The 26,674-nt window shown below is 42.7% G+C and overlaps 1 protein-coding gene across 2 annotated transcripts; it reads right to left on the bottom strand.

The window, feature by feature from the left end:
- Positions 1-5: 5 nt before the first annotated feature.
- Positions 6-26,601, bottom strand: llgl1 (LLGL scribble cell polarity complex component 1). Of its 2 annotated transcripts, none has more exons than XM_028987218.1 (23): positions 26,374-26,601; positions 25,045-25,142; positions 16,331-16,412; positions 15,801-15,931; positions 15,551-15,694; positions 11,878-12,040; positions 11,462-11,594; positions 10,875-10,929; positions 10,633-10,787; positions 10,116-10,333; positions 9,928-9,995; positions 9,286-9,439; positions 8,359-8,463; positions 7,887-8,179; positions 6,948-7,101; positions 6,214-6,355; positions 4,304-4,587; positions 3,683-3,947; positions 3,119-3,233; positions 2,665-2,750; positions 2,243-2,366; positions 1,936-2,033; positions 6-1,210 (listed from the first exon to the last, which is right to left on the bottom strand). In XM_028987218.1, exons 1-22 carry the CDS (start codon positions 26,452-26,454, stop codon positions 1,955-1,957), a joined length of 3,129 nt encoding a protein of 1,042 aa, XP_028843051.1. In that variant the 5' UTR covers positions 26,455-26,601; the 3' UTR covers positions 6-1,210; positions 1,936-1,954. The 2 variants fall into 2 exon arrangements, with proteins under 2 accessions (XP_028843051.1, XP_028843050.1); XM_028987217.1 differs by having other exon boundaries at positions 11,462-11,597; positions 26,374-26,600.
- Between the last annotated feature and the right edge of the window lie 73 nt (positions 26,602-26,674).

The raw sequence follows: 26,674 nt of genomic DNA, 5'->3' as shown, positions 1-26,674 counted from the left end.
CTTATGGCATAAAAAAAAAAAAAAAAAGGGGGATTCTAACTACATTAGTGAGGTCCCTTTTGAAAATGAGATCATACAGAAAAAAGGTGAGAAATTAAGGATGCAACTAATTTGACTAAATCAGATCACTTTGCGTAACACTGCATTGGGCTCTTCAGAATAAATTACAAAGCCAGTCATAAAAACTTCAGCATTAAAACATTTTAGCACTGTGCACCTATGAGAATCTTTGTAAGAACCGTACCTTTCCACAAGAAAAACGCACTTCCCTCATTCCCAATGGACTGAAACTTGGATATTCATTTTCACTTCAGTACGGGCCACACACTCACATACTTTCTATATCTGGCACCTTAATTTCTGTCTTCAAATACAAAAATCACACTATAAAAAAGGTAGTGTTAGAAATGACAATTTTCTACATGCCAGTGATATCTACAAAATATAAAATACCAATTTCACAAGCCATATAAAATTATTTTATAGGAGAGCATGGATACAAAAAGTTGTTAATGCTGTTGCATGAGAATAGCACGATGAGCGAGAAAGAGAACAAGTCCTTAAGAATTCAGATGCTATACTTTTCACAGCTAACTGCCAGAATGATTCCACAGTGGCAAACTGTTATGAAAAACATTTTTCTAAAAGTTGTAAAACCCACAGGGTCCATAACCAGAACTCTCCAATGGCCTTCTGACAGGTCAAAAAGCTTTCACAGAATATCAGCGAAGGCGTTAAGTGACTGAAACGTTTGGGTAAATATTCCCCAAAAGGCCACACTTCATTTCCTTTTGAAAGCACATGTGGAAAGCTGATGGGAAAGCTCAAGAAAAAGGAACGAGTCAAAAAAGTATAAGAGGGGGTCGGGGGCCAAAATACTGTATTTGGGTGGTCAGTGCAGGCTCAACCCCTAAGCTGATGTTGACTTTGTGCATTTTTTGATACAGCTGCTCTTCATATTGCTCTTCAATAGTGGTTTTAGTCTGCCAGATTGTGTCAAAGCTCCATTAGTGAAATAAAACAATCGGAATGCAAACACTAGGAACAGTGTTGGCACAAGGGACGATGCAACATTCCCATTGGCTTGTGCCTCAGTTGACATGATCGGGTAGGGCTACAGATCAGAAACACTCATCTTTTACCCAGCTAGCTGGGAGAGACAGCGCTGTAATGTCACTCCTTTTAGACCTGGCCTCTCCTGGAACATTCCCTGTGGAAAAACCAGAGTAGTCATTAAAATCTAATTAAAGGTTTACAATCTGGCACCATTACAAGGTAACATCGACAAAATTACTACACAGGACCTCCAGCAGGGGGCATCGTGATATGAGGCTCTTTTTAAGATAAGAGAAATGTGGCAAGTATGAGGTGAGAAGGGCAAAATGCTAAATTCTAAAACCAAAAGAGTAAAATATTAATATTAAATTGAATAAATAATAATAATCAACAAATCCTCTCCACACTTGTATCTGGTCGGAGGATGCAGTCAGCAGTCGGAGGATGGAATGCAGGCCCCTCTGCATCTGTTTAAAGTTACTGTGTTAACGCACCTCCACAAGGTACTGAGTCAAGACACCAAGAAAGATGCCATATAGATGTATTTTCTTGCACTTCAGCTGAAATGGTGCAGTCGACTTTGTTTTATTAATCATGAGCAAGGGTTCTTAGACATTTTCTGTAAGCATTTCCAGAAATGCGTTGCATTTTATACTTTAAAATGAAAGGTGAAATGAAAATCAGTTCAGATTCCTTTTATCCAATGAAAACCTATATTTGCTGAAGTTGGTGAGATTTTACCAATTTTATGTGGGGGAAATAATCTACATTATGTACACATTTTAATGAAAAGGTACGGCACCAATACAGAGTTCAGAATTACACACTCACAGATGGAAAAAGACCCTCCAGCCCGGACTGACCAGCTCTGACACTCACCTCCAACCCCCCCTTCCACTCAGTTGATGAGGATTCCAGCAGGCCGGCCGTCCTCCTCAGAGATATTCCTTAGGTTGTTCTCCACTTCATCAACGGACCTATAACCACATAAAACATTTTCTTAGATTCCCCCACACTGGGAAGTCTGCCAAGGTAGCACTTTCTGGGAATGAAGTTCCTTCATGGTTCACGTCTTGCTACGTTAGAATGATGTCTGGTTCTGTGGTGCACTCACGAATCATTAACTGCACCTTCATAAACGGCTCTGCCACATGAAACGTATAGTGTGTCGAGATGGAGAACGTACACCAAGAAGTCTTTGACGTCCTCAACAGTCAGTTCTCCTGTGGTGTCGAGTGTGAGATCAGCACTGCTATTAGGTGATTCAAGGAATGGAGAGGACACTGAACTCTGGAAGTCGTCTGGGGTTCCTTAACAAAGAGCATTCCAGAAAACAGAGATTGAGGACATGGTAATAAATGCATACCTGTTGTATTACAAGTTGTACCACTCTGGAACAAGACTTTAAAAATCCAGACTAAATGTAACATCTTAAGATAAAGTGAGGAAAAAATAAAAAATAAAAAATTTTTTTTGTATATTTAATCCATCATTCACTTCTATAATTGCTTTCACTTGAGCACACCCCAATCACATACTAATATTGAACGTGAGCATCAGATTATTATTTTTATGCCTTGTGGATCAGTAGACATGATTGGTAGGTACCTTCATCCTCTCCTAGTGACTTCCTCTCCCCCGTGGGCTGTTTCTTGTGCGTACCGTTAGCCTGAGGCAGGGACATGGTTCCATCACTAGAGAAAGCGAACCACAAAAACCAAGCACCTCCAGTTAAACCCAGAGCAGATTTTAGAAAGTGCCGCAGGTCAAAAGGTCGTCGTTGAGCTGCAGTGTGTGCAGAAGCACATACAAAAGGAATCAGCATTCTTATGTCTGCAACAGCGTAACCGCTGGAGTTGATTTAAGACAGTGAGTGTAATGCTGGAGGACGCCTTGTCTGGCAACGGGGCCCAGAATAAAGTGTTTACGACGGGCGACAAACCAGCGCACTGGCAGCTTCATTCGGGCCTGAAGATATTTACTGCTGCATATTTTAATGACACAGGAAAACACTTCATTGTGCTCAAATTGAAGATGCAGGCAGTGTGACAATTTACTGTACCTCAGAACTGTGAGGTCATGGAGCCGGTCCACGTCCACCTGACACAACGGTTCAGTTATGACCCGTGCAGAAAGTGAAAAGCGCTCGTACTCCGAGGGGGAGATAAGGTAGAACCCTAAAATAAAAAAATAAAAACCCCCACACACAGTTACTCACAGTTTTCTTTAAAAAGAAAACCACAACACTGTTTCTAATTCTTCATTGCAGAACCGCCCAACTGCCTCATAATGAGCTGCTGTTCTAGAAAAAGAAAACGCTGCAGTCAGCAAACTAGAATGAACATTAATCATGAATAACTTGCAAAAAAATAAAATCAATCTTTCATTTCAATCCCTGAAGTAATAGCTAAGAGACAATTAAGAGTCACCAATCCAAGTCTGCATGTCTTTGGATGATGGAAGGGACCCAGAGGAATCTCTCAGCAAAAACACCGGAGGAGCGGCACACACACAAAGCCAGGAGAGAGAACGGAACCTCCGGCCACCTGTCCTGCTACGGTGTGGCCCACAGTGCTAATAGTCTTTATCAAAATCAAAACATGCCTGTTGATGAAGGTAGTCTCACCCTGGCCAGTCTTGGTGAAGACGCAGGACGCGATGCCGCTGATGTCCTCTTTGCGGATGCAGTCGTAACGCACCTGCGGCCGCAGGGCGGGAACGCTGAACACGTGGATGTCGCCCAGGTTGGTCAGGCACACCAGGCCATTCTCGCAGTACTCCTCTGAAGACACACTGGTGAAGGTGACCAGCGCCACCTTCCTCACTCGGCAGCCCTCATGGGCAGTCAACTTAAACTTGGTCTTGGCGCTGACCTTGGGCAACATGAAAACCTGCAGCACACATTAGGCATCACATGTTTGGATATATCCTATTAGATTTCAACCTCACAAATTGCATAAATTTACACACTCCAACCCCCATCCAATTTAGTCCCTCATCACAGGTACATTACAATGTAAGGAATACATTTTCAAAGAGCTGAAAACTACTTTTAAAACAGTTACACTCATGCAAGATGGGCAAGATGGGTCTCAGCATATGAACAGAACAGACTGGATTAATGCTGCCTTAAGGTCTCAAATCTATTCATGAGCTTCTGGCATCAAGGTTTCCTTCGAATGGCTACCTGAATTTGGCAACTGATTGACTAATCGATTAAAATCAACATTCAATCAAACATACTCACCTTGAACTGCTCCTCTGATGCAATGAGGACCGAGTGGCTACCCTGCATGTCTGGGGCCTTGGCCAGGTCCCTGGAGACCTCATAAGGCTCAGGTAGAGGGTTCCCCCGACCATCCAGCACAGCGATGGAGACCACCGGTGCCCTATGCATCAGCTGAATCTCCTTCCCCAGAACAGCCTCCACACTCTGCTCCGAAAACTTCTCCTGAGACGGCACCTCCAGTGCGTAGGCGTAAACAGACCCAGAGTTGGTCCCAGCCCACATTGTAGGGCCATGGTGTGTTCCTGTAAAAAGCCAGCAATTGGGCAATCACAATCATGACATCTTTTTAACAGACAAAGCAACAACATTTATTTCTTATATAGCCCAAAATCACACAGTATGTCACAGGCCCTAAAACCATAGTATTCACAGACAAACGTTTTATAGTCATTGAGTCCTGGCACCCAATTTAAAAAGTTGATTTACTATATCTATATTGCGCAATTCTCTACAGTATATTTATTCTGTTACAGTTTCTAAAGAACCATTTCCAAAACCAAAATTGTGAAAGCTGGGACAACAATCCGCAGCCGCCCTGACTGCAAAGCGCCAAGGAGTCCCTGGGGTTGGCTCTAGTGCAAAAAATGTCCGGATGTGCTACAGTCCCACCTTGAGTCTCAGCCAGTGCAGCTGCTTGCACCAAAGCCCGCTCTGAGCAGAGGAGAGCACAGGCTCAAAAAAAAAAAAGAAAAAAAAAAAAAAAAAAAAAAAAAAAAAAAAACACCTCTTCACACCCACACAGCCCTGATACAGCCACACAGCCTCCCCAAACAGCACTATCTGGCCCTTCCCAGATTTATTGTGCTTCAACAATACAGCATTGTGCTCTATTCCCACAAAGCATTAAGTCTGATCTGCTGAGGGAATATGAGAGCTCACAGGGGAGTAGATTTGTTTTAAAAAGAATTTGATTTAAGGGTGAGGGGTCACATCCCGGACTGATCAAGCCAAGAGACGCCCTGTTCATGTTCTGTAAACTCTGACACAAGTTCAGTCTAAAAAATCTGGACAGCTGTGAGAGCACGGAACTATAAAATACATTTTGACAATAAAATCACAACTTCAGTTTGCTAGACTACATGGAGGAACCCACATGACAATCACAGCAAATCTTCTTGAAATGATAGCTCATTCTTCGAATCTCAAGGGATGTTGAAATTGTAGCTTTTTTGCCAGTAGGCATCAGGATATGTGACCAAATATTCATCAATCACTAGGCATAGCGGATATATGAGTTTGTGAGAAACTGCCTCACACGCACAAAACAGAGACAGCGTCCAAGTCGCAAGTCAGTAATTAGTCTCTTCCTGCCACTCTGAGGAGATCTCTCTCCTTGCCTGCTCAGCCATCTCGGACAGATGTCCTCATTTCCTCTGCTTCTCGCAGACAGCCTATAAAGTCTCACAAATGTACCTGTAAAATGACCAGATGGAAAACTTTAAACAATAAACCAAAGTCAGCTATTAGTGGGTCATCGCTGCACTCCAACACCTCCTGGAACTCCTTCAGAACCAGCTTTAGGTAATAAACGTCTTAAAGGCTGATCGTGTCCATGTGGCAGACGTGGCAACCAATCAAATGGCAGAAGAGGAGCTCACAGTGTAAGCTCCCCCACAAAACATCTATTATTGTGGCTAGTGACATGAATTCGTGTTTATGATTCATATTCACGAACATTTAAAACCATTAAGCCAGGGAGGATTCGGGTGACAGCGGCGTTGGTCCCAAGCATGAGTAAATAGGGTTGAGTCAGGAAGGGAATCCATAAAACTTTTGCCAGGTCAAATGTGCAGACAGCCAGACAGGTTGATCCCTATCAGGCGAAGATAATGCACATACTAGTCAAATGGTCAGACCGCAGCTCATACCATCTCTAAGGAAGGTGTCAGCGAAACACAGACAGCGCACCACGCCCGACAGCGAATCATCAGCAGAACGCGCCTCAATCCTCCGCTGCACCGGCGCCATCTCAGCATCCTGCTCTGCCAGCTGGGCATTGGCCTCCTGAACCTGACGGGAGGAAAAATAAATAAATAAAATTTCAACATAAAAATTTAAGGACCATCGATAAGGAAGTGAATCAGAAATTAAACTGTGGCTATGAGGTGTGGTACAGTTTTCTGGCAGAAAAAAAAAAAAAAAAAAAAAAAAAAACTTCTACATTGTGTATTAACAAACAGGCTTACTACCTTCATATGCATAGGAAGCCATGCAGGCACATTATGTTGTGCAATTGTGAATAAGAAAATAATGCCATTGAAATCATGGTCAACTTATTCACATTAAAAGAGTAGACCCTGCCAGCTCTGAAAGCTGATATGGATAGACCAAAAACCTTGAATTTTTTCGCTCCAATAAATTGCACATCAAATGGATTCACTTTAATCGAAATTAAGAGCAGTCAACTCAAGCAGTAGTTAAACAGGAATAGGAATAACCGCAAGGCCTGCAAATCTTGATATTAAGAACAGTCATTTAAATGGGGTCATAAATCATGTTGGCTGAATTACACCATACTCTCAGAGTAGAGCCATAAAATTATTTGGTTAAGGAATGGAAGAGGGGGATTTGCTGGACTGAATAGGCTCTGGGGGGAACTCACTTTACTGGTGGGGTTGCTGATCACGGCTCGCTTCTTCCCCGAAACTCGGCTCTTCCGGATCCTTCTGAAAGACTGACGAAGGGATTTCTTCAGGGACTTCACCCGTGACAGAGGCCCCTCCATTGCCAGGGAATCGTTGGGATGTAATGTGCATCTGGAGAACAGGCATGAAACGTCCTTTGATTAAAGACACACTACACCCCCACAGTCACCGCACCACACCACACCTCATGATATTCTGATATATTCTTAAGATATCATTATCTGATATTTTTATCAGCTAATGAAAAAAAAAAAAAAAAAAAAAAATTTCTCATAGGATTTGACTTGCCAGTCAAATAAAAGTGAAAAAAAAAAAAGTGAAAGTAAAGTGATTGTGAAACACTGCAGCACAGCACACAGTGACAATGAAATGTGTCCTCTGCATTTAACCATCACCCTTGGTGAGCAGTGGGCAGCCATGACGGGCGCCCGGGGAGCAGTGTGTGGGGACGCTGCTTTGCTCAGTGGCACCTTAGCGGATCAGGATTCGAACCGGCAACCTTCTGATTACGAGACCACTTCCTTAACCGCTAGACCACCACTGCCCAGAAACACAAAAACTGAAGTAGCTTAAAATCAACATAACACATTCAATACATTGCTGATATTTACCACAGTGGGTAATTGTATTCAAATTGTATTAAACATCTTAAAGACTATTTTTGGTTGTTAAATGTCAGGGTAATATTAGCACTTGACATTTGGAAAGACAGCATCTGGATACGTTTCAAACTGGCAAAACAAACACCATGGATCTCATGCTATAATATTGTGTAATAACAGTTTAGTGATTATAAAGTGGAAAGAGACCAACTGAGTGTGTGTTTGTGAGGTGTACACAAAAAAAAAAAAAAAAAAAAAAAAGGTCTGTCCCTCTAGACAAAGCCAATGAATTACCTTGCCAGCACGGGAGCCCGCCGATGATAGTCAAAGAGTCCGAAGCCATGGCTAGTGCCAAAAGCAATGAGGTTCCACTCGGCATGCAACGTTACCGCAGTGACCGCGGCAGGGGGTATGCACTGCACCAGGACGACGGGCTGGAATCCCGGAGCAAACACGACCGAGCCGGTTTTGGGAGGCAGCCGGTCATGACCCTTCCATGTGAAGCCCTCTCGGTCTTGAAGGAGATCTACTGTGGCCACATCGATCATGTGATCGGACTTCTCATCACTCAGGTACATCACAATAACCTGGGAAGATATTTAGTTGAACAATCAGTAAATAGCAACGTTTTGCAGACAGATATTCTGTGAAAAAGAGGTTCTACTGTTGAAATGATGCACCTTAGCAATGATCATATAAATCAACCATGTGAGCATGTGTTTAGGTAAATTTGAGGGAGAAGAGAGGAGGAGGAAAAAACCCTCACCTGACCAGCAGTGCCAGCTACAACCAGTTTTCCACTGTATTTACACAAACAAATCTTCTGGATTCCCAGTCTGGGGTCATCACTGTATGGATCAAAACAGCCCACCTGAAACAAAACCCCAAAACTCTTATAACCAAGTCCTCTGCATACAACAGTATATTACATTAGCTATACACGTATAAAGCCAGTGAAAAGGTAACTATAATATACTGTCATAGCATAAAGAAACAAAAAACAGGAGTCAGAGGCAATAAACGAATGCAGCAGTATGAAACAATACCGCTGCCACACCATTCTGCCCTGGAATGTTCTGTTAGAGCAAGAAGAGGAACTGAGCATCTCAGACAGCCTGCTTTTAATTAACCAGAAAAGGAGGGAAAATATTCCAGCGTGAATCCCATATGCTATAGAGGGCTGTGTGCCAGACTGCAGATTCCTTGGATAAAAGGAGCAGGGGGAAAGAAAGGGAGAGAGAGAGAAAATGAAAAGCAGGGCTGGGGTTAATAAAGGCCTTTAAAATGAAGAATGGACATAAAGGCAAAAAGACCGAAACCCAGAAGCATTTTCCAGTGTACAGCAATCACGTACACACAGCCTTCTGAGGATTTGGCCCACCGGCCACTCCACCTGACATTGGCATTTCCCCTATTGATCAAATATTCTTTTTTGGACTGTCCAAATGGGAATAAGACCAAAAGTAAGTACATTTGAACTGCATGGCTCGCAAATTGGAAAAGGTAATTATTTTTTTCTGCATAATCATGACCAATTTGGAACACTGAAATATGATCAATTTATTATTAAAAAAAAACGCTAAATATGAAAATTCAGTGCTCCTAATGACAAAATATTGACCACTATCTGCAGATTTCACACTAGAGTGAGTCATATGATATTATATATATACAGAAATAAAATGCCTGTTACTTTTCGGAAAGGGGGCCACTCCTCCTCGCCGGCCTGAGTCAGGCTGTCGTTGTGGTCACAGTCTGTCTGGAAGATGTTGGCGGTGCTCAGCTTGTAGAGAGGCTGGAGGGAAACGCCGGATGCATCCCAGAAACGCACAGTGCCATCTTCATGACTGAACAGTGGTCAGACAGTTGGTGTGTAAGATCTATACATCTATGTAAATCTATCTTGAATATTCCTGTATTTATAGAATAACATATGGTTACTTTCCCTTTGGGTGGTTCCCTAACTTAAATTGATTTTCAGGAACACTGCTAACATCAAGGGACAAGCTAGAAGAACTGAGGCTTGGATTCTCACACCTCTGTTCACATATTAATTTTTGCTCTCTCCATACATGCAAAAAAGGAAATTCTGCAATAAAGTGTTAAGGTAAAAAAAATATATACATTAATATTGATAAAATATTTTTTTGGTTTTAAAAATCAATACCTGAAATGGGTTTTAACAAAAAAGCCTGCAGTCTAGACAAACGGTTGACACTGCTGATGACTTGGCATTTATAAGATAAGGTGGGTGAGGCAGTGTGGACCCGTTGGATAGTTTAATTTAATGATATATATATGTTGTGGCTGATTGCCATGTATTAGTGCAGCTCACCCAGTCAGCAGCAGCTCTTTCTGTTTCGACTCTGGTGCCACGCTCCTCCCTCCACATATTGGCCAGTCCTGAACACATTTCAGGTCGGTCAAACAAACCAAATAAATAAAAATAAACCTGTCTGTCAAATTCTTTGCTGACATACTGTAAACTTCAAAACCATTTCAGTCTGAGGATGGGGCTCCTACCCCATGCGTCTGGTTGGCAGACTGCGACTGGCCAGCGGTGATGATCCGCTCCCACAACTTGGAGGGGACATTGGAGATGTGGTAGGAGCATGTGATTGCTGAGGAGTGGAGGGGAGCAAGGTAAGGGGAGGGGATGGTCGGCCAGCCGGGGGTCGCCAGGTCAATCACTACAAGCTCCTCCTCCAGGAGAACCACGAGCGAAGTGGGATCATCATATTCTGGAATTAAAGCCCATTCATACAAACATAAATAAAACATGGATACCGAGAGTCTTGTTAAATGAAGACTTATAATTAAGGGTAAAACGGCCATTGACCTCTGGGGGGGAACAAAAAAAAAAAAACAAAAAAAAAGGGAAACACTTGTGAGCTGCATATAGAATCTAAAATAACCAAATTCTCCCAAGAACTACACAGGTAGTCCACACCGCAGGGTCCAATACATTTTCATTTCAACTCTCTCTTCTAAAAGACAGGAAAGCGGTCGCTAAATATAAACCTATCAGCTGGCTGCTCACCCTTCTCCTGATCTATACAGTGGACTGTGAAGAAGTCGATGACCCTCGAGGTGAAGTCCAGGGTGACATGGGTGCTGTCCTGCAGGATTGTTAAACAGTGTCTGTCCCCATAGCTCGCCCGCGGCATGCCACCGCTGAGCAGCACCAGGGGAGCCCTGAGGAGAGGAATAAAAATCAGCTCTGGACACCCGTCGCTGAAACCCACCCTCTCAAACACCGTACGCTGTGCTGCGTTCACGCACCCTGTTTCTGTCGTCCGCCACAGGATCTTGTTCACAGCTTTACAGGGAAATGGTCCTAAGGAACAAAAATGACAAAGGATGTAAGATTCTGCAGATCCTAAGTGAAGTACCATAGAGAAGAAATGTTAAAAATACTAAATGGAGTAACAATAAAACAAAAAAAAAAAATATATAAAATATTTTACAGACTACTACACAAGTGGGAAAATGTACTTTGGAGCCACACTTGTGTGTGTGTGTGCGCGCGCATGTGTGCATAGACCTTTAAAACCAACATTTAAGGACCAGCACACAGATTTTGCAAGACATCAACAATAAATTAATAAAAATGTAATGTGTTGGATGTAACGTCAAAAATATCGATTCTCAGATACTAATTAATCCTAAAATTTAGAATCAATTTTACTAGACAAGGTGAAATTGTTTTCAAATTCAAAAATAACCAATTCACAATCTGTTTTAAGATATAAAAAGATAATCCTTTATTAGTCCCAAAAGAAATCCTCAACATTCAGCAGAATTTGGTGTTATTAAGGATTTTGACATTTTGAAGGGATTGTTTTGGTGGACAAGCGTTGCACCCTCACCGTAGGGTATTGTTGAGGTGGTGGGCTGATGGGTGCAGGGGGTGCTGCTATTGACAGTCCACACCAAGTAGCCGCCGTCGCTATGGGAACTGACGAAGGTGTTGCCGCTGCGCTCCCACACCAAACTCTCCAGCTGCTGCAGAGCGTGACAACAAACACGCCACAGAAGTGTCACATCCATAGTCTGCTCAAACCTCAACATGTGAGACCTTCAGGACAGAGCTGGAAATGGCTGAAAGTGACCTTTAGAATTTAACTAGAAAATACCATGGAAACCACTGAAATATCTTCTTCCCCAAATGGACGCAGGGGAGTTTTCACTACATTAACAAAACCTCATTAAACTGGTATGTATATAACAATGGGTTCTTATGGGATGAACAAGCATGTTAAAAAAAATGCAGCGGAAACACCACCTGCTTTCCCAGGAAGAGGTTGTCCACGTGTCTGGTGTTTAGGTCCCAGAGGACCACCAGGCCTCGGCTGTAGCCGATAAGGATCTTTTCTGCCTGCTGGGGATGTTCCTGTAAAGCTTCCACCGGCCCCAGAGACTTCCCACATTTGTATTCTTCAGGAGCGCTGTGCAAAAACATGCATCATTAGCGGAGATCAGGAGAGATGATGGATATCCCCTCATCTATACAATAAAGCCCCCAAAAAAACAGCTCAAAACCAGTCTGTGAATAGATTTAGCAGATCCCAGTGCAGCCTGTTCTTTACTTCCCCAATACTAAGACCAGAACAGGACAAATCCCTCTCCATCTAAAGCAGAATTCACAATCTCTTGAAATTTCTCCTCATCCTATATAAACCATAACACTCATCTCATATCTGGTTTCCACACACTTGCATGCGCTATGAATAGACTAGCAATGTCAACGTCTAGCAACGAACATATGCAACGTCTTTTTAAAAAGACGTTAAACAAGTTGGTTTGGAAAAACGAGGACTGGACAACTTCAAAAAGGTGATTCATCAGATAGTGTCCATATCTGATGATTTCCTTCCTTGTCATTTTATAGCGAGGTATTGAGAGCACACAGATCACATCCCAGTCAAACCAGCAATCAAATGTCCTTATTGGGGTCAGGAGGTAGATGCCTTTTGGGGCACCATGTCACCCACTAAAATAACTCAGGCCATATTAAAACACAAAAACCTTAAAAGCAAATGTTGGCCAATTGGAAGCCTTGGGGAAATGTCTAAGCATTTTTGTTGAAGAAATCACCTCATTTTGAACCACACTACAGAAGACCGTACATTTTCGGCAGTGGCGAGTGTCTAAAGCTCACTCTTGATACCACAGTCCTTCAGCACAGAGGGACAGGAACTGCATGAATAAGCAGTATTGTGTCTGGGTTGGCTACTGCAAAAACATATATACATATATATATATATATATGTATATATATATATATTTTTTTTTTAAACTCACCTCATGCAAACAATAATATGGAGCACAGCATGACATCACACCAAGGAGATAAAAGGCACACTGTGAAACACTGAAAGACAAGAGATCACCACTAGGGGCAGTGGTAGCCTGGCTGACTAACCAAAAGGTTGGGGGTTCAAATCATAATCAGCCACGGTGTCACTGAGGTCACCTTGATCACAGGTTCATAGTGCCCACACGCTGCTAACCGGCCGCAGTTCATGGCTGCTCACATGGTGATGGGTTAAATGCAAACGGACAAAAGACGCAATGACCATCCCGTTCACTTCAAAAGAGTTCTAAAGGAAAATTGAAAGAAAGTATTCACTCCAGAAGTACTTTCCACAATCTCAAAATTGTTTTGTGTGCTTATTCATCTTCAGTTTGTCCTGGACTACAAAGCCAAAATCTGGGTAGCTTTTCTTTCCACCAATCCTGCACTCATTCTCATACACAAAAAGCCACAAGAGACAAATATTCCTATAAACATTCATATACAAAGATTTTTCTTTGGGCAAAAAGGCCAAGAAAAAAAAAAAAAAATCCAAACAAAAAGCACAGGGCTGCGTCGACAAAGCAAAAAGAGTTTAATTGGTCACCACATTAAACATAAAAGGAATGACTTTAAATCCACTTCTTATGTGACAAAGGCTGGCAGGGAAACTGGAAACATTTGCTTTTGTGATTTGGTTTGCTGACTGAACGATGATCCTTCTCAATATCAAAACATTCCAAAAACACCAACAGTACCCCAACAAAGCTGCTCCAGAAAAAAAAGGATTCCTGCTGATTGGCCCGTGATGAGTCTGTGTGAACCTCATGTCTGCACGCCTCTTCGGTAGAGGCTGAGGGGACTTGGCCCTCAACACAAAATGTGCGTTGTTCCCTCTTTTCCTGGCTGACACGCTTATTATCAGCGGCTGAGATACCGCCCATTACTCCCAAATTACTGAGGCTTAATGAGCAGTTCAAGGTCCACCTTGACAGCGAGATGAAGCCTGCGTTCAGAGCTGTGGAGAGGGGTGAGAAAGCTGCAATTAACTCCCGACTTAAAGACGAAGGCTTTTTAACGAAAATGCCTGCAGACATGGTAGTGTGATTTTGTAAATCGTCTTTAGCCCATCAGCTAAAACTACAATTTGTATCCTAAGAAAACACGAAACAAATTGCACGCTCAACCAAATGAACGGGCTTCTCATTTGGGAATAAATATTTGGCAGATATGGCTGGAAACTGGAGTGATACTGCAATTAAAGAGCAGCTGCCTGCTTGTGCTGTAAATGACATTATTAGTCAGATTTATGGACTGTACAGTGTAGTCAACTTGCTACTAAACTGTTCTAGTGAGCATTTGCAGAAGACTTCATTAAATTAAATCAGACTCAATTACCGCTTAACAAATATAAGGGCAGTATTGCTATATTTGCTTTCGTTTTTCCTCCGTAAGACTTTGCAATGCACCACACCAAGGGCGCACAGAGGTAGTGTCTGACACCCCCTTACACCAACAAGCAAACCGAAGGGACACCCTACAAACTGAAAGGACTAATGTAGACCAGGAGACAGCAAGTCCACGTCAAGTGCACCATTTGGGACACGTCCAGACAGACAGACACAGCTGAGAGGTGTAAAGTTGAGAGTAAACCCTGGGGCTGTGCAGACAGAACCGTTTGATCCTTTCAGTTCCAAGTCTCTCAGGCCAGCGTGACATAAGCTCATCAGAGAAGTGGACCAAAACAGGTAGGAAGCACAGGGGAAAGAAAAAGAGAACGGGTCGTCCTCTGCTTCATTAAACACAGTGAAGCCCTCAATCAGAAGGGAAGTCCCAAAATTCCCAAAAAAATAAGTCCGTCCACACAAGCGTCTTTATTGGGAGTCATGAAGGCACTTCAGTAAGCCTGACTAGATAAAGGGGAGGAGGAAATGGTTGAAGGTAGAGTAATAAAACATGGGATCAACCTTTGGAAGCCATTTAAAATTTATTTTCATAAGACAATTAATACATAAGAAAACTTAATGGGTTTTGAGAAGAGTTGGGAAGGAGAGAGAATTCCATGATAGAATACACTATCAAAACATTGCCCATAATAACAGCATCAAAATTCTGCTGATTAAGCAATAGGTTGCACAACAGTTGCATACCACATGACAGAACTGAGAGCACAACCAAAGTCTCCTTGCTGCAAAGTAGCACTGGCCTATCTTTGTCAAAAAGAGAAAATAAATAAATAAATAAATAAATAAAAATGGTACGATTCAAACTTAGTCCTTATACAACATCCCTCATCCAGTAAATACTGATCAAGCCAGCCATATGACTATCATACCATTGCTCTGTTGATGGGCATTGGCATTTAATCATCTAATTGAGACTGACCAGTTGCCTAGGGCAGTGGTGGCCTAGCGGTTAAGGAAGCGGCCCCGTAATCAGAAGGTTGCCGGTTCGAATCCCGATCCGCCAAGGTGCCACTGAGGTGCCACTGAGCAAAGCACCGTCCCCACACACTACTCCCTGGGCGCTGGCATGGCTGCCCACTGCTCACTCAGGGTGATGGGTTAAATGCAGAGGATAAATTTCACTGTGTGCACCGTGTGCTGTGCTGCTGTGTATCACATGTGACAATCACTTCACTTTACAACAGTCACTTGCTCACCTCTGCATGACCTCATCGTGGAACAGGGAGCGGTCCAGCAGTGAGAAGGTGGGCAGCTGTAAGAAATGGACTCCGCCACCCTCAGTGCCCACACAGAGCAGATCGAGGTTCAGTTTCAGCAGCAGCACGGTCACTCGGGTGGCACTGTGGTGGGTGAGGTTAGAGACCAAAAAAGGGAGAGCACAGAAAGTAGTGACCAAATCACTTGTCATGCAAAAAGCAGAAATCGCCAAAGGCTTTGAAGACAAACCTTGTGCTTTCAATGCCTGGTCGGCCAGGGAGGCTGAAGCTGCGGACCTCCTCTAGGTAAGAGTGACCTTCTTTTCCGCCAATCTCCCAAAGGTGCAGGGAGTTGTCATCCAAAAGGGAGAGAATCCTGCCCTAAAAACACAATCAAGAGCAAAACAGGGCAAAGTGGGCCAAAAAGGACACCGGTCAAGACTAGGCATTTCAATTTAAAGAAGACACACTGCAAACATAACTTCTACGGGAAAGAGGGAAAACAAACTCTAATAATCTTACAATCAAATTTACACCACTGAGCAGAATTTTGCCGATTAATGCTATTATGGTTGAGCCAAAAATGTGTCTGGGTTTTAAAAAGTGCACATCAGCATGCACAAAGTATCAACATGAATAAGATTTATTATTGGCCACCATACACTTGAGTATTGTATACTGCACAAAATGTTCTATAAAATACTACCCTCTAAAAGGCAACGTGTACTAAGTCCAAACCCAGGGTATTAGATCACTAATAAGAATGCATTGTGCAAATACCTGTCCACTGAGGAAGTGGATCTGTGTAACTGCAGCTGTGTCTTTGTGCAGGCCGGTGAACTCGACCCCAGGGGCGCCATAACTGACCACTCAGTTAAGAAAAATAAATAAATAAATAAAAAGGACATACACGCTTGCTTGCTGCTTCAGATTTACAAACTACTTTTAAAGCACATAAGCAAATATGGTTTGTGGGAAAGAACATACAAGCACCAGTTTCAATATAAAAAGTTTAACTCAGATTGCATAACTCTTAAATGTAGTCTAAACTCCGTTTGATAAAATTTTAAAACGGGTTCAATAAGGCAGACATGTGCACATTTGGGTGTGAGGGGGTTAGGAGTTTACTGCACAGAAGGAATGGGGGACAGGACTCGGCGTCTAAGCAGATCCAGGGAACAATGAAACTGTGTGTCACTGTAAAACCAGCACTGCACCACCTCGCCACAACCCCCACCACCAAACACAATCACAAATGGCTCCCAGCCTGTGTTTACATGGGCATTTACTGCACTAAATGGGGCAAGAGAGGTGCTGGGGTTTAACTGTATAATCTTTCAGCATCGTTTCACACGTAACCTGTCAGAAAAGGAGACCACAGATCCATTTCAGTGCAGAATTTAATTAGGCTTCAGAGTGTGTGACTGACTGAAAATGCATCTGCAGACGGAGTGGAGGAGATTTTCCTCTTTTTACAAACACTGGCAGCATGCAGTAGTAATTAGAGCCGGAAAATCAACACGATAACCCTAAGGTCCTGAACACAAGCACACTCAGACATTGGTGAAACCCGTAACACTTTGGGCATTACGACAACGAGGCATATGACCTTTAAATTCCTGTTTTTTGTTTGTTTGTTTGTTAAACCCCCAGGAAGGATATTCTGCAAACTCTGTAGCAGAATTAAATCACTCGTGTCATAAATAAGAAAAAAATGGGGTGGGGATGTGAGAATGTCTCTTATAGACTGAATCAAATTTGGCCAGACGAGTTACAAAATCACACACACATAGGAGTTTGGTAAAGAAGGGTAGCAACAGAGACAATTTCTCTAAAACGCTGTGGGGAAGGGAGGTAAGGAATATATGCACTACGGGCCCTATTTTCAAAGCACATGGGGCTTACTGGGGCCAGGTCTATTAGAGGTCTATCCTTATTTACATATCCAAATGAAAAAAATAAAGTTATTAATTATTTGTATATGAAGAGAAAATTAGTACCCTTTTTGTTGGTGTGTAACTATTTCAGGCTCCATGAAGACTCATTTGAAATGAGAGGAGTTTATCGCAATGACTGATTGCTCTCAATCCAAAATAGCCAGATAGATTATCAATGCCACACTTATTAGTCGGCCACAAACTTTGATATTTCAGGAAATATAAATATAAATATAATTTTTTTTTTTTAAATATAAAGTTTTTGTTACAATTTAAGTACACTTATGCTTTCAGCTATGATGAGTTGTTATATTCGGCAGCACACAACCAAACTTTTACCATCTCTAGAATACATAGACATGAATCATTGTACACTCAATCAGCAGTTGCAGCGACCAATGCCTATACTGGGACACTGGGCTCATGGCAGGGACTAACCCACCACAGAATATTATGTGTGTATATATATATAAAATAAATATTTTATTGTACTGGTCTGTATGTGCACAAACACACACAAAATTGTTAATTCCGATTAGCTGAGTCATTTACAAGGGGCAGCAACACGGAGAAGACATAAATTGGACAGTCATGCAGTGAGAGACACAGACAGTGTGGCATGAATAGACCGAGGGAGGGGAGGCAGGAAGTGAGAGATCTGGCTGCTGGTATGAGGTGGATGAAGGGATTAAGTGAAGGGTGGGGGTGGAAACAGCTGGATGAGGCTCACACAGCAGGACTGATTACTACACAGCTCATTAAAAATAAAAAAATAAAAAAGTTTTCAAATATAGTTTTCATATAATATAAAAAGGAAAATGTTTCAGCTTGTCCTGAGGACTCATTTAGTTTGATTCAAACTCCACATGCCAAACTCTCACATTCGATGCAGCCAGGACCCAAACGGATCAGAATATGGCAGAGACCGCCAAACACCCATGGCGAAACAGAGCCTCAGATGGTCCTAAAAAGCTCCGCAAGCGAGCAAGGAATTTCCTGTGTCGGAGCATAGCAGTTCTGCCCGTTTTTTTATGTCTTTCATTGCCCAGCAGGAACAGTGAGAAGGAGGGCACTTCACACTACCGCTTCACTTCCTCCTGATAATCGCTCACTTGCTCAGAGCAGAAAAAGTAGGAGGATGTTTTAAAAAAAATAAATCCAGAAGTATGCATGACAAAACCGCTGCAGAAGGAGGGGGACGGAGCTTCCAATCCCCAAAACACACAACAGAAAAAAAAAACGGCTAAGGTATAATTTTCCTCTCATCTGCAGCATACCAGAGGGCTGCTTCGAGCAGCTGAGCGGTCCATGAGAAAAAAAGGGGGCAGCAAAGTGTGTTTAAATTGGCCAACCAAGCAAAACAGCACACAACACTCACTCGGTCTCACATCAATTCCTAATCATGTTAGGGGGGGGGGGGGGGGAAGAATATATATATATATATATATATATATATATATATATATAAAATTTAAAACAGACTCTAGTACATTGGTTGTTCCATGTTTGCAGTTATGGTTTGCTGGGACTGTTTGGTCCATTATTGGACTAGACACCCAAACATGTTGAATTCTATATTTCATAATTCTATTAATTAAATGCGTTAAATGGTTTTATTAAAATACAGAACACACAATATATTGGTAACGCTGTTGCCATAATTTTCACAAAATTGATTCCTTAGTTTTTAAATAAAATCATATGCTGATACGAGAGATTTAGCATATATTCACAACCTTTATACTCTGACTATTAGTAGCGGGGGGGCCAGTGAGAGTAGGGAAGTCCTTCTCTGGGCCCCACGCTGATTTCTCGCAGCCAGCCAAAACCACGTTTCTCACAAAAGGGCCAGAGACCACAGGCCGGGGAGGCCGTTCCCCTCCCCTCATTCTCCTAAACACGGCTGACAATTACCCTCTCAAACACTCATGGCTCATAGCTCAAGTTAGCAAGAGATAATGCAATTTCACGGTCTGAATAGTAACAAACAGCAGACATTGTGTTCCAGCTCCACTGTAGTAACATGTTGCCATGTCTCAATGATTGAGATCCACATGTTGGATTTGAGACACAAAAAAAAATAATCACTTTAAATACTCCACTGTACCTAAAGGGGCCGCATTACATACACACCAAACATTCAGAGTAAAATTCATGTATGCATTATATACAGTACAGGCCAAAAGTGTGGACACCTTCTCATTCAATGTGTTTTCTTTATTTTCATGACCATTTACATTGGTAGATTACTTATGTACTTATGAACTGGACTCCACAATCACCGGACATGAACCCAATCGAGATGGTTTGGGGTGAGCTGGGCCCCAGAGTGAAGGCAAAGGGGCCAACAAGTGCTGAACACCTCTGGGAACTCCAAGACTGTTGACCTCTTGAAGCTCATCGAGAGAATGCCAAGAGTGTACACAGCAGTAATCAGAGCAAAGGGCGGCTATTTTGAAGAAACTAAAATATAAAACATGTTTTCACTTATTTCACCTTTTTTTTTTTGTCAAGTACATAACTCCACGTGTTCATTCATACTTTTGATGCCTTCAGAGAGAATCTACCAATGTAAATGGTCGTGAAAGTAAAGAAAACACACTGAATGAGAAGATGTTTGATAGCTACTTAGTTAAATAACCATTGTTGGCAGAAACAACTGAAGTGCATGGTACGATGTAATTCAAGCATCACCACATACTTATGTGCAAAAATTTTCAGAAATAGAGTTTTGATTCCTGCATGTATTATCGTGTAGAAATTACTTAAAACTGCATATTGGATCATGTTCCAGTGTTGAGCGGTCCTCAAAATTGAAAAAGGATAAAATCTTATCTTTCATACAGACGACTGCCTGTGTACGCCAGCAGCTGGAGGACGTGTTTCTCCACATCGCAGATGATTTAAAAGTTAGTCAGTCTAAAGCATTTAGGTTACCTGTTAGCATAATGCTAGCCCAAAGAATCATGCTTTTAGAATAAGCTAATTGCTAAACACAAGCTCAAATCCTCACACGGACCTCAAATCATTAAAAAAGTTAAACAGAGGACTCAGGGTAAGTTCAGCTATGGTAAGATTGTTTTTTCCATTTTTTTTTTTTTTTTTTTTTTAACAAGGGTCAAATGTTCTGCATGTCAGTATTCTATTAAACACACATCAACTCAAGAAGTGTAGCGTTCAGATGCCAAACATGGACTAAGACTTATAATAAAAAAAAAAAAAAAAAAAAGAATGCTGAAACCCCCCACACACACACTCAACCCTAAATGAACACATGCAAACATGTGCAATTATGAACTTACGGGAATGGTGAATTAGCCAAAGGATGCTTTAAATGTTAGTCACCATAGATTTGGTCAAACTACATCCTTTTTACATCCCTCTTATTAAGCAGACAGAAAATGTGCAGAATTGTGAGATCTATCGCACGAGTTCATCCCAAAACTCTCACAGCTCATAAACACATTCTGCTTTCTGGGGTGAAAAGCTCCAGCAGTGATGGGCGTATGGCAAAATCCAATAAAAGATTCCCCTCACTGTTCTGCTGCTCATCAAATTTCCAAAAGCAACAGAGATGTCTTTTGAAGGTCTGGAGGGCCCTGCTGGGCCATGGCAGAGATGAGTGGGGCGAGGGAAGGGTGCTGATTTTAAGGATTTTAAGAGCTCAGTGCATTTGTGGCTGTCTGTGTCTGTGTGCGTGTTGGAATACTAATGGGCTGTGAGTGATGTGTCGCCCAAGATTCTGGCCAGTGAGAGAGGAGTGCAGATTGAAGGAGATGAGCCAGAGCTTTAACAAAACTTCAACAGACACCTCAGGATTTTGGTGCTGAGAGCCCAGAGAGTCACAGATAAACTAAGAGACTGAGGGGAAAGATCAGGACTGTGATAAAAGAGAGGGTGAAAGTGAAAGCAGGAAGAAAACGTAATGCGATAAGGAGTGTGGACAGATTTAAGAAAGAAAAAAAAAAACTATTAAATGGTGAACAAAGCAGAGTGAAGGCAATAGGACTTTCTGGTACATTTAGACACTTCTGTATTTGATCTGAAGAAAGAAAAAAAAAATTGATTTGCATATGCACAGACATAAAAGATAAGACTAAAGCTTGGCCCAGACTAACACCTGGGGTCCTGCAGGCAGTGAACTGCTGTGCAGAGAGCGGATCTCGAGCCGCCAAGGTGCAATTGAGCAAAGCACAGTCCCCCATACACTGCACCCCGGGTGCCTGTCATGGCTGCCCACTGGGTTAAAAGTAAGACACATTTCGTTGTGTGCACCGTGTGCTGCGCTAAATTGTTTTGGTCCTGCCAATCAGTGGGAAGATTCCATGAAGACAGATCAACAAATCACAGAAGTAACTGGAGGAAGAGCAGTGAAGATCACAAGCAAAAGCAAACTAACAATTTAAATGGCGATTAGTTCAAATAAATAAATAGATATCACCAAAGCACTCTAGGAAGAGAAACTTTTTTTACCAAAAATCTCTGATCTGAAATAATGAAAACCAAATCCATCTCAGATCATGATGTTACAGAAATAACAAAAGATTTATGCACCAATGCATCAGAAACCTTAGACCTGGGTTATGGCATACTGCAGAAATGATTAGTAAGGAGAGGAAAAGACTTATGGTCAAAATGCTCAAACAAGGCCTATCTAAACAGCACAGAGGTCTTTACACCGAACATGCAGGAAAGCAAAAGCATAAACAAATATCTCGGTCAAGGAAATGGCCAAACAAACCGCAGTGTTCGTCTTGGCCACAATGTAGACAGCAGATCAAACCAAACCCATGCAATGAGATTAATGCCGATCATATGGCACCCTGTGGCTGCCAGCACATGATGCTGAGATCCAGACACCTACTCGCTGTCATCTGTGATTACAGACAGCAAATCCCTGCATTAATCTGCTCACGTCCACGCCCAGAGAGCTGGTGAACCTGAATCCTGGCTACAGGCGCACATTCGGTCCCGTTCGGACCACAGTCAACGTTCAAAGGCAGACTTCATTAAACACAAGCATAAGAGACATTGATTCAATTTCTCGCAAAATTATTATTCAAGTTGGAAAGGATGTTTGAGGTTCAAGAGCAAAAGAACACGCAATCTTCATCCACAGCAGGGCCTAGAGGCGACACAGCGAAAACAATTATCACATCTTCATGGTCACAGCAAAACTGAGCACAAATTAATGAAAAGGTCTCTTCAAAGTTTCACTGCAACAACCAAGAGGAAAAAAAAAAAAAAAAAAAAAGGAGGAAAGGAAAAAGCTAATGGGTCCAAAACTAAATTCTGGGTTCAAAAGCTAATATACATATTTTAGCACTAGGCTTTTTGCAATATTATTTGCAAAAGGTACTGTTCACTTGTAAGTTAGATTTTGCCCAGTGATTAATAGACAATATTTCAATTTCAATACAATATTTCACCCATAACAATGAATAAACTGGAGGATGAACTGAACTGAAACAAGCTGCTGTCATAAATGTAGCCAATGGGGGGGGGAGAAAAAAAAAAAACATCTGCATACCGGAAAGTCATGTCCACCGGGAGGAAGAAAGAAAGAGAAATTGGGTGAAAAAAGTGCCACTTCACTGGTGGCCTTGGAAACTGTTTCAAAAGATGTCTTTATTGCAATGGGGCCATGCAACAGAGCCTCTAAAGAATTTCCCCTTACTAGCCAGGATGAACTTGGGGCAGGACGACATGCATTCTTCAGGGGTGAACCCAACTCTTCCAACGGACCCACTGTTTCAGCCGTCTAATTACTTTCCATTTAAACCCGTCCCTCCCCCCGCACTCCTCCATCGCCCCGTTTCCTCCCGTTCTTTGGAGCGCCGGCCCCGGCCCTCTGCCTCAATTTGCGGCTGCAACAAAGACATGTTTACGAACAGACAAGCTCATATTTCATATGCACGCCACCACAGAAATAGGAAAGGAGAAGAACGTAGGACAATTCTCTGCTGGAGGAGGGGGTGAGAGAGAGAGAGAGAAAAAAAAAAAAGTGACAGCTGCTTCCAACAGTCCAGACTTAATCAATCATAAAACTCTGCAGTTATAAACAAAACCTCGACCTCAAAATAAGAGTAAGAACAAATATGCAGTCAACAATTCCTATAAACTCCAGACGAAAAAAAAAAAAATTCTGATAACATTTAGTCTGGTTTTTTTGACGAGTGCCATACGATGCGTAACCAAGACGACATCTCTACTCTGAAAGCTGGATCTAATCTCAACACACTCCCACACGCATTCGAAGGCAGGATATGACCAGATCAGAGGACCGTCAACCCAGCCAACGACGTGCGGCAGACAAGGCCTCCTGCTGACTGGCAACGACAGGAGGATGACCATGACTGTGAAGCAACGCAGATCACACAAATCCGGCCTTTGATGTAAAAATTCCACATCTGGCTTTGGAACATACCCAGCTGTCAAAAAAAAAAAAAAAAAAAAAAAAAAAAGATATGTTCCCAGCTTCAAACAGGAATTCCAAAAACAATCTTATGGGCAAAGTGACTGGCTAATAAGAATAATCATTAAAAATAAATAATACATTGATATAGTGAATATACATTTTGCTAAGTTTCTGTATTCTGAGGCATGTAAAGTTTGGGGTAGTGGGGTTGGCTGACTAATCCACAGGTAAAATCTCCATATTTTACATAGTGCAGGGGAATTATCCACGATTCCTGGAGCTTCGCGGCTTACAAGAGCGCGTGGGAGCACAGGGGAACCACCAGAGGAGGAGAAGTCAAACACGCAAGCAATGCAGCGGGCAGAGCCGGCTCGTTCACCCACTCGCTCGCCCGCGCCGGCCGCGTGGCCACGCCCCCCACAGTCTCAGCACCCAGACGGAGGGGACGCTCGCCAGGCCAACCCGCTCGTTACTCCGGACCAGGAACGCCGGCTCGCGGGAGGTCAAGGCAGACGCTCGGCCTGGAGCGATGCGTCAAGGCCTCGCGCCCCTCCCGTCCCCACCGGCGGGGCAGTGCCTGTCACCACCAGTCTCCCTTAAGCCGGTCTGACTGCTGAACTCAAAGGCTTGATTCTACTGTACCGTCAGCCAGAACAGCAGAACGGACACAAAGCGGAGGACTCATTATCGAGAGGAATGTGCAGCAGTTGAAACGCAATTTCCATTCACGCAGCTACACTGCCATTAGCATGCGTACAGACACGTAGTGAATTTCGGTTCTTTCAGTCTTGCTCATTACACTCAAATCAATGGGCCATTTGTGGCAAACGTCTGTGAGCTCTTGATCCCTTTTTCCCGGCACTAAATAAGACTTGAAACATGTTTGCTAACATAACATGAAGCTACGTACAGATAAACAGGCACAAAAAAAAATGACAAATGACCACCACTAACAAAGGCAAACATTCCAATTGGTGAAATAGTGACGGTGACACCTCATATCTTATCCCATCACAGAACAATAAAACGAAGCGTCCAGTCAACAAAAAAAAAAAAAAATCTATTTTAACCTGTATATTTTCACACGCCTTGTAGAACACCGGTCCTCAGTGGAAACGTGTCACTGGTGAAAAGGATACACTTTGATGGCTCCGGACTTGGTGCCAATAGCCATAAGCTGCAGTTGGGGATCATATGCCAAAGCACTCGGCTGGTTCGGGAATCCATGTTCAACAGTCTGAGGAGGATGAACAAAAAAAATGAGAAAAAAATGTAGTAATGATGGAAAGGTATGTTATACTGTGACCATTACAGCATGCAATACAATACACAGACAGTGATCATCTTACTTACATAATATACAAAAGATTAAATACAAAAAAAACACAAGACTTACTTATTCATAAAGATCTGCACGTTAATAAAAAAAAAACAGCCGATAAGTGGCAGTGATACCTAAAGTGAATTTATATGATTTATACGGCTTCTGTACGTGACAACCACAACAACCAGCCACCAGAGACAAAAAATTACTACCAAACCCAGACGGGAAAGGGATTTCCTAAAAAAAACAAACAGTATGACTCCAAACACAACTTGTACTAAACCGGAAGTGGGAGTAAAAGAGGGGGGGGGTCGTAATACTTAGAGAGGCGCAGGGCCTGGGGAGGGAATCAAACACCTTCTCAGTCACCGCTGCTGTAGAGTGCAAGAGCAGGAGGTGACAGCGCGTGACATGGATGGGGATGGGGACCTCCCCAAGACATTTCACACAGTGTCAGGCAGGACACTCTGTCTAAGTCGGATAGAGGAGGCTGCACCCATCAAGCGATAGAATATCGGGGTCTCTGCAGTGGCCAGCCTATTTTTACATTTTATTTTAGGAACACAAACAAAAGAAAGAAAAAAATATTTTATATAAAATACAATTATTTTAAAATGAACATCAAGCGCCAGAAAAAGAAAAAAAAAAAAGTTTCTTTCCAAAGACAAAGAAGCCTGAAACATGAGTGTTGCTCCAAATGAGCAAAAAAAAAACAAGAAGCGCAGGATTTTCATCTATTATAAAAACGAAACAGCTCGATAATTGTGGGTTTTCCGCCTCAATCACAATTGACCAGCGAAGACAAAAGACTTAAAGGCACGACGAGGCGCCCGTCCTCATTTGCATTTGAATAAGTGGTTTAATAAGTGATTTTGGGGGGGTAGAGGGGTGCGTCACACTAACAGTCAGTTTTATTTTTTTCCCAGCCGGGTTGATTAAACTCAACTTTTTTTTTGCCGCAGTTTAATTTAAGGATCTGGGAATAATTACCTTGATGGCGACGACGCATGCTCGTACCCTCGCGTGTTTTTTTTTTTTGTTTTTTTTAGGGGGGTCTCTTTCACGCTCCTTTCTCTGGGGCCCTGGCTACAGAAAACGTTGCGTGACGCGATAACGGGCCAGATCGAGGCGCATCTTCACGTACCTTATTAAACGCAAAGAGTTCCTGCTTGATCCTCTCTCTCTGCGGGTCGTTGCCCTGCCGCCGGAACCTGAACTTCATCATGGTGCAGCCGGGCGGAGACGCGGGGAGAGCGCGGCGGCGGCGGCGTAGCTCCGTTCGGTCGGGATCGGCCCCCCCGTCCCCGTTTCTTTTGTATCCGCTGCGCCCGCCGCGAAACTGTCCGTGCGGTTTCGCCACAGGGCAAGTTCACAGGAGCCACGTCCGCGCCGGCCAATCAGCGGCGACCAATTCCGCCCGGACACGCCCACAGCGACTCCGGGCC

This window comes from Denticeps clupeoides, chromosome 7 (assembly GCF_900700375.1).
Source record: "Denticeps clupeoides chromosome 7, fDenClu1.1, whole genome shotgun sequence".
NCBI lineage: Eukaryota > Metazoa > Chordata > Actinopteri > Clupeiformes > Denticipitidae > Denticeps > Denticeps clupeoides.
This window is presented reverse-complemented; position numbering and strand designations above follow the sequence as displayed.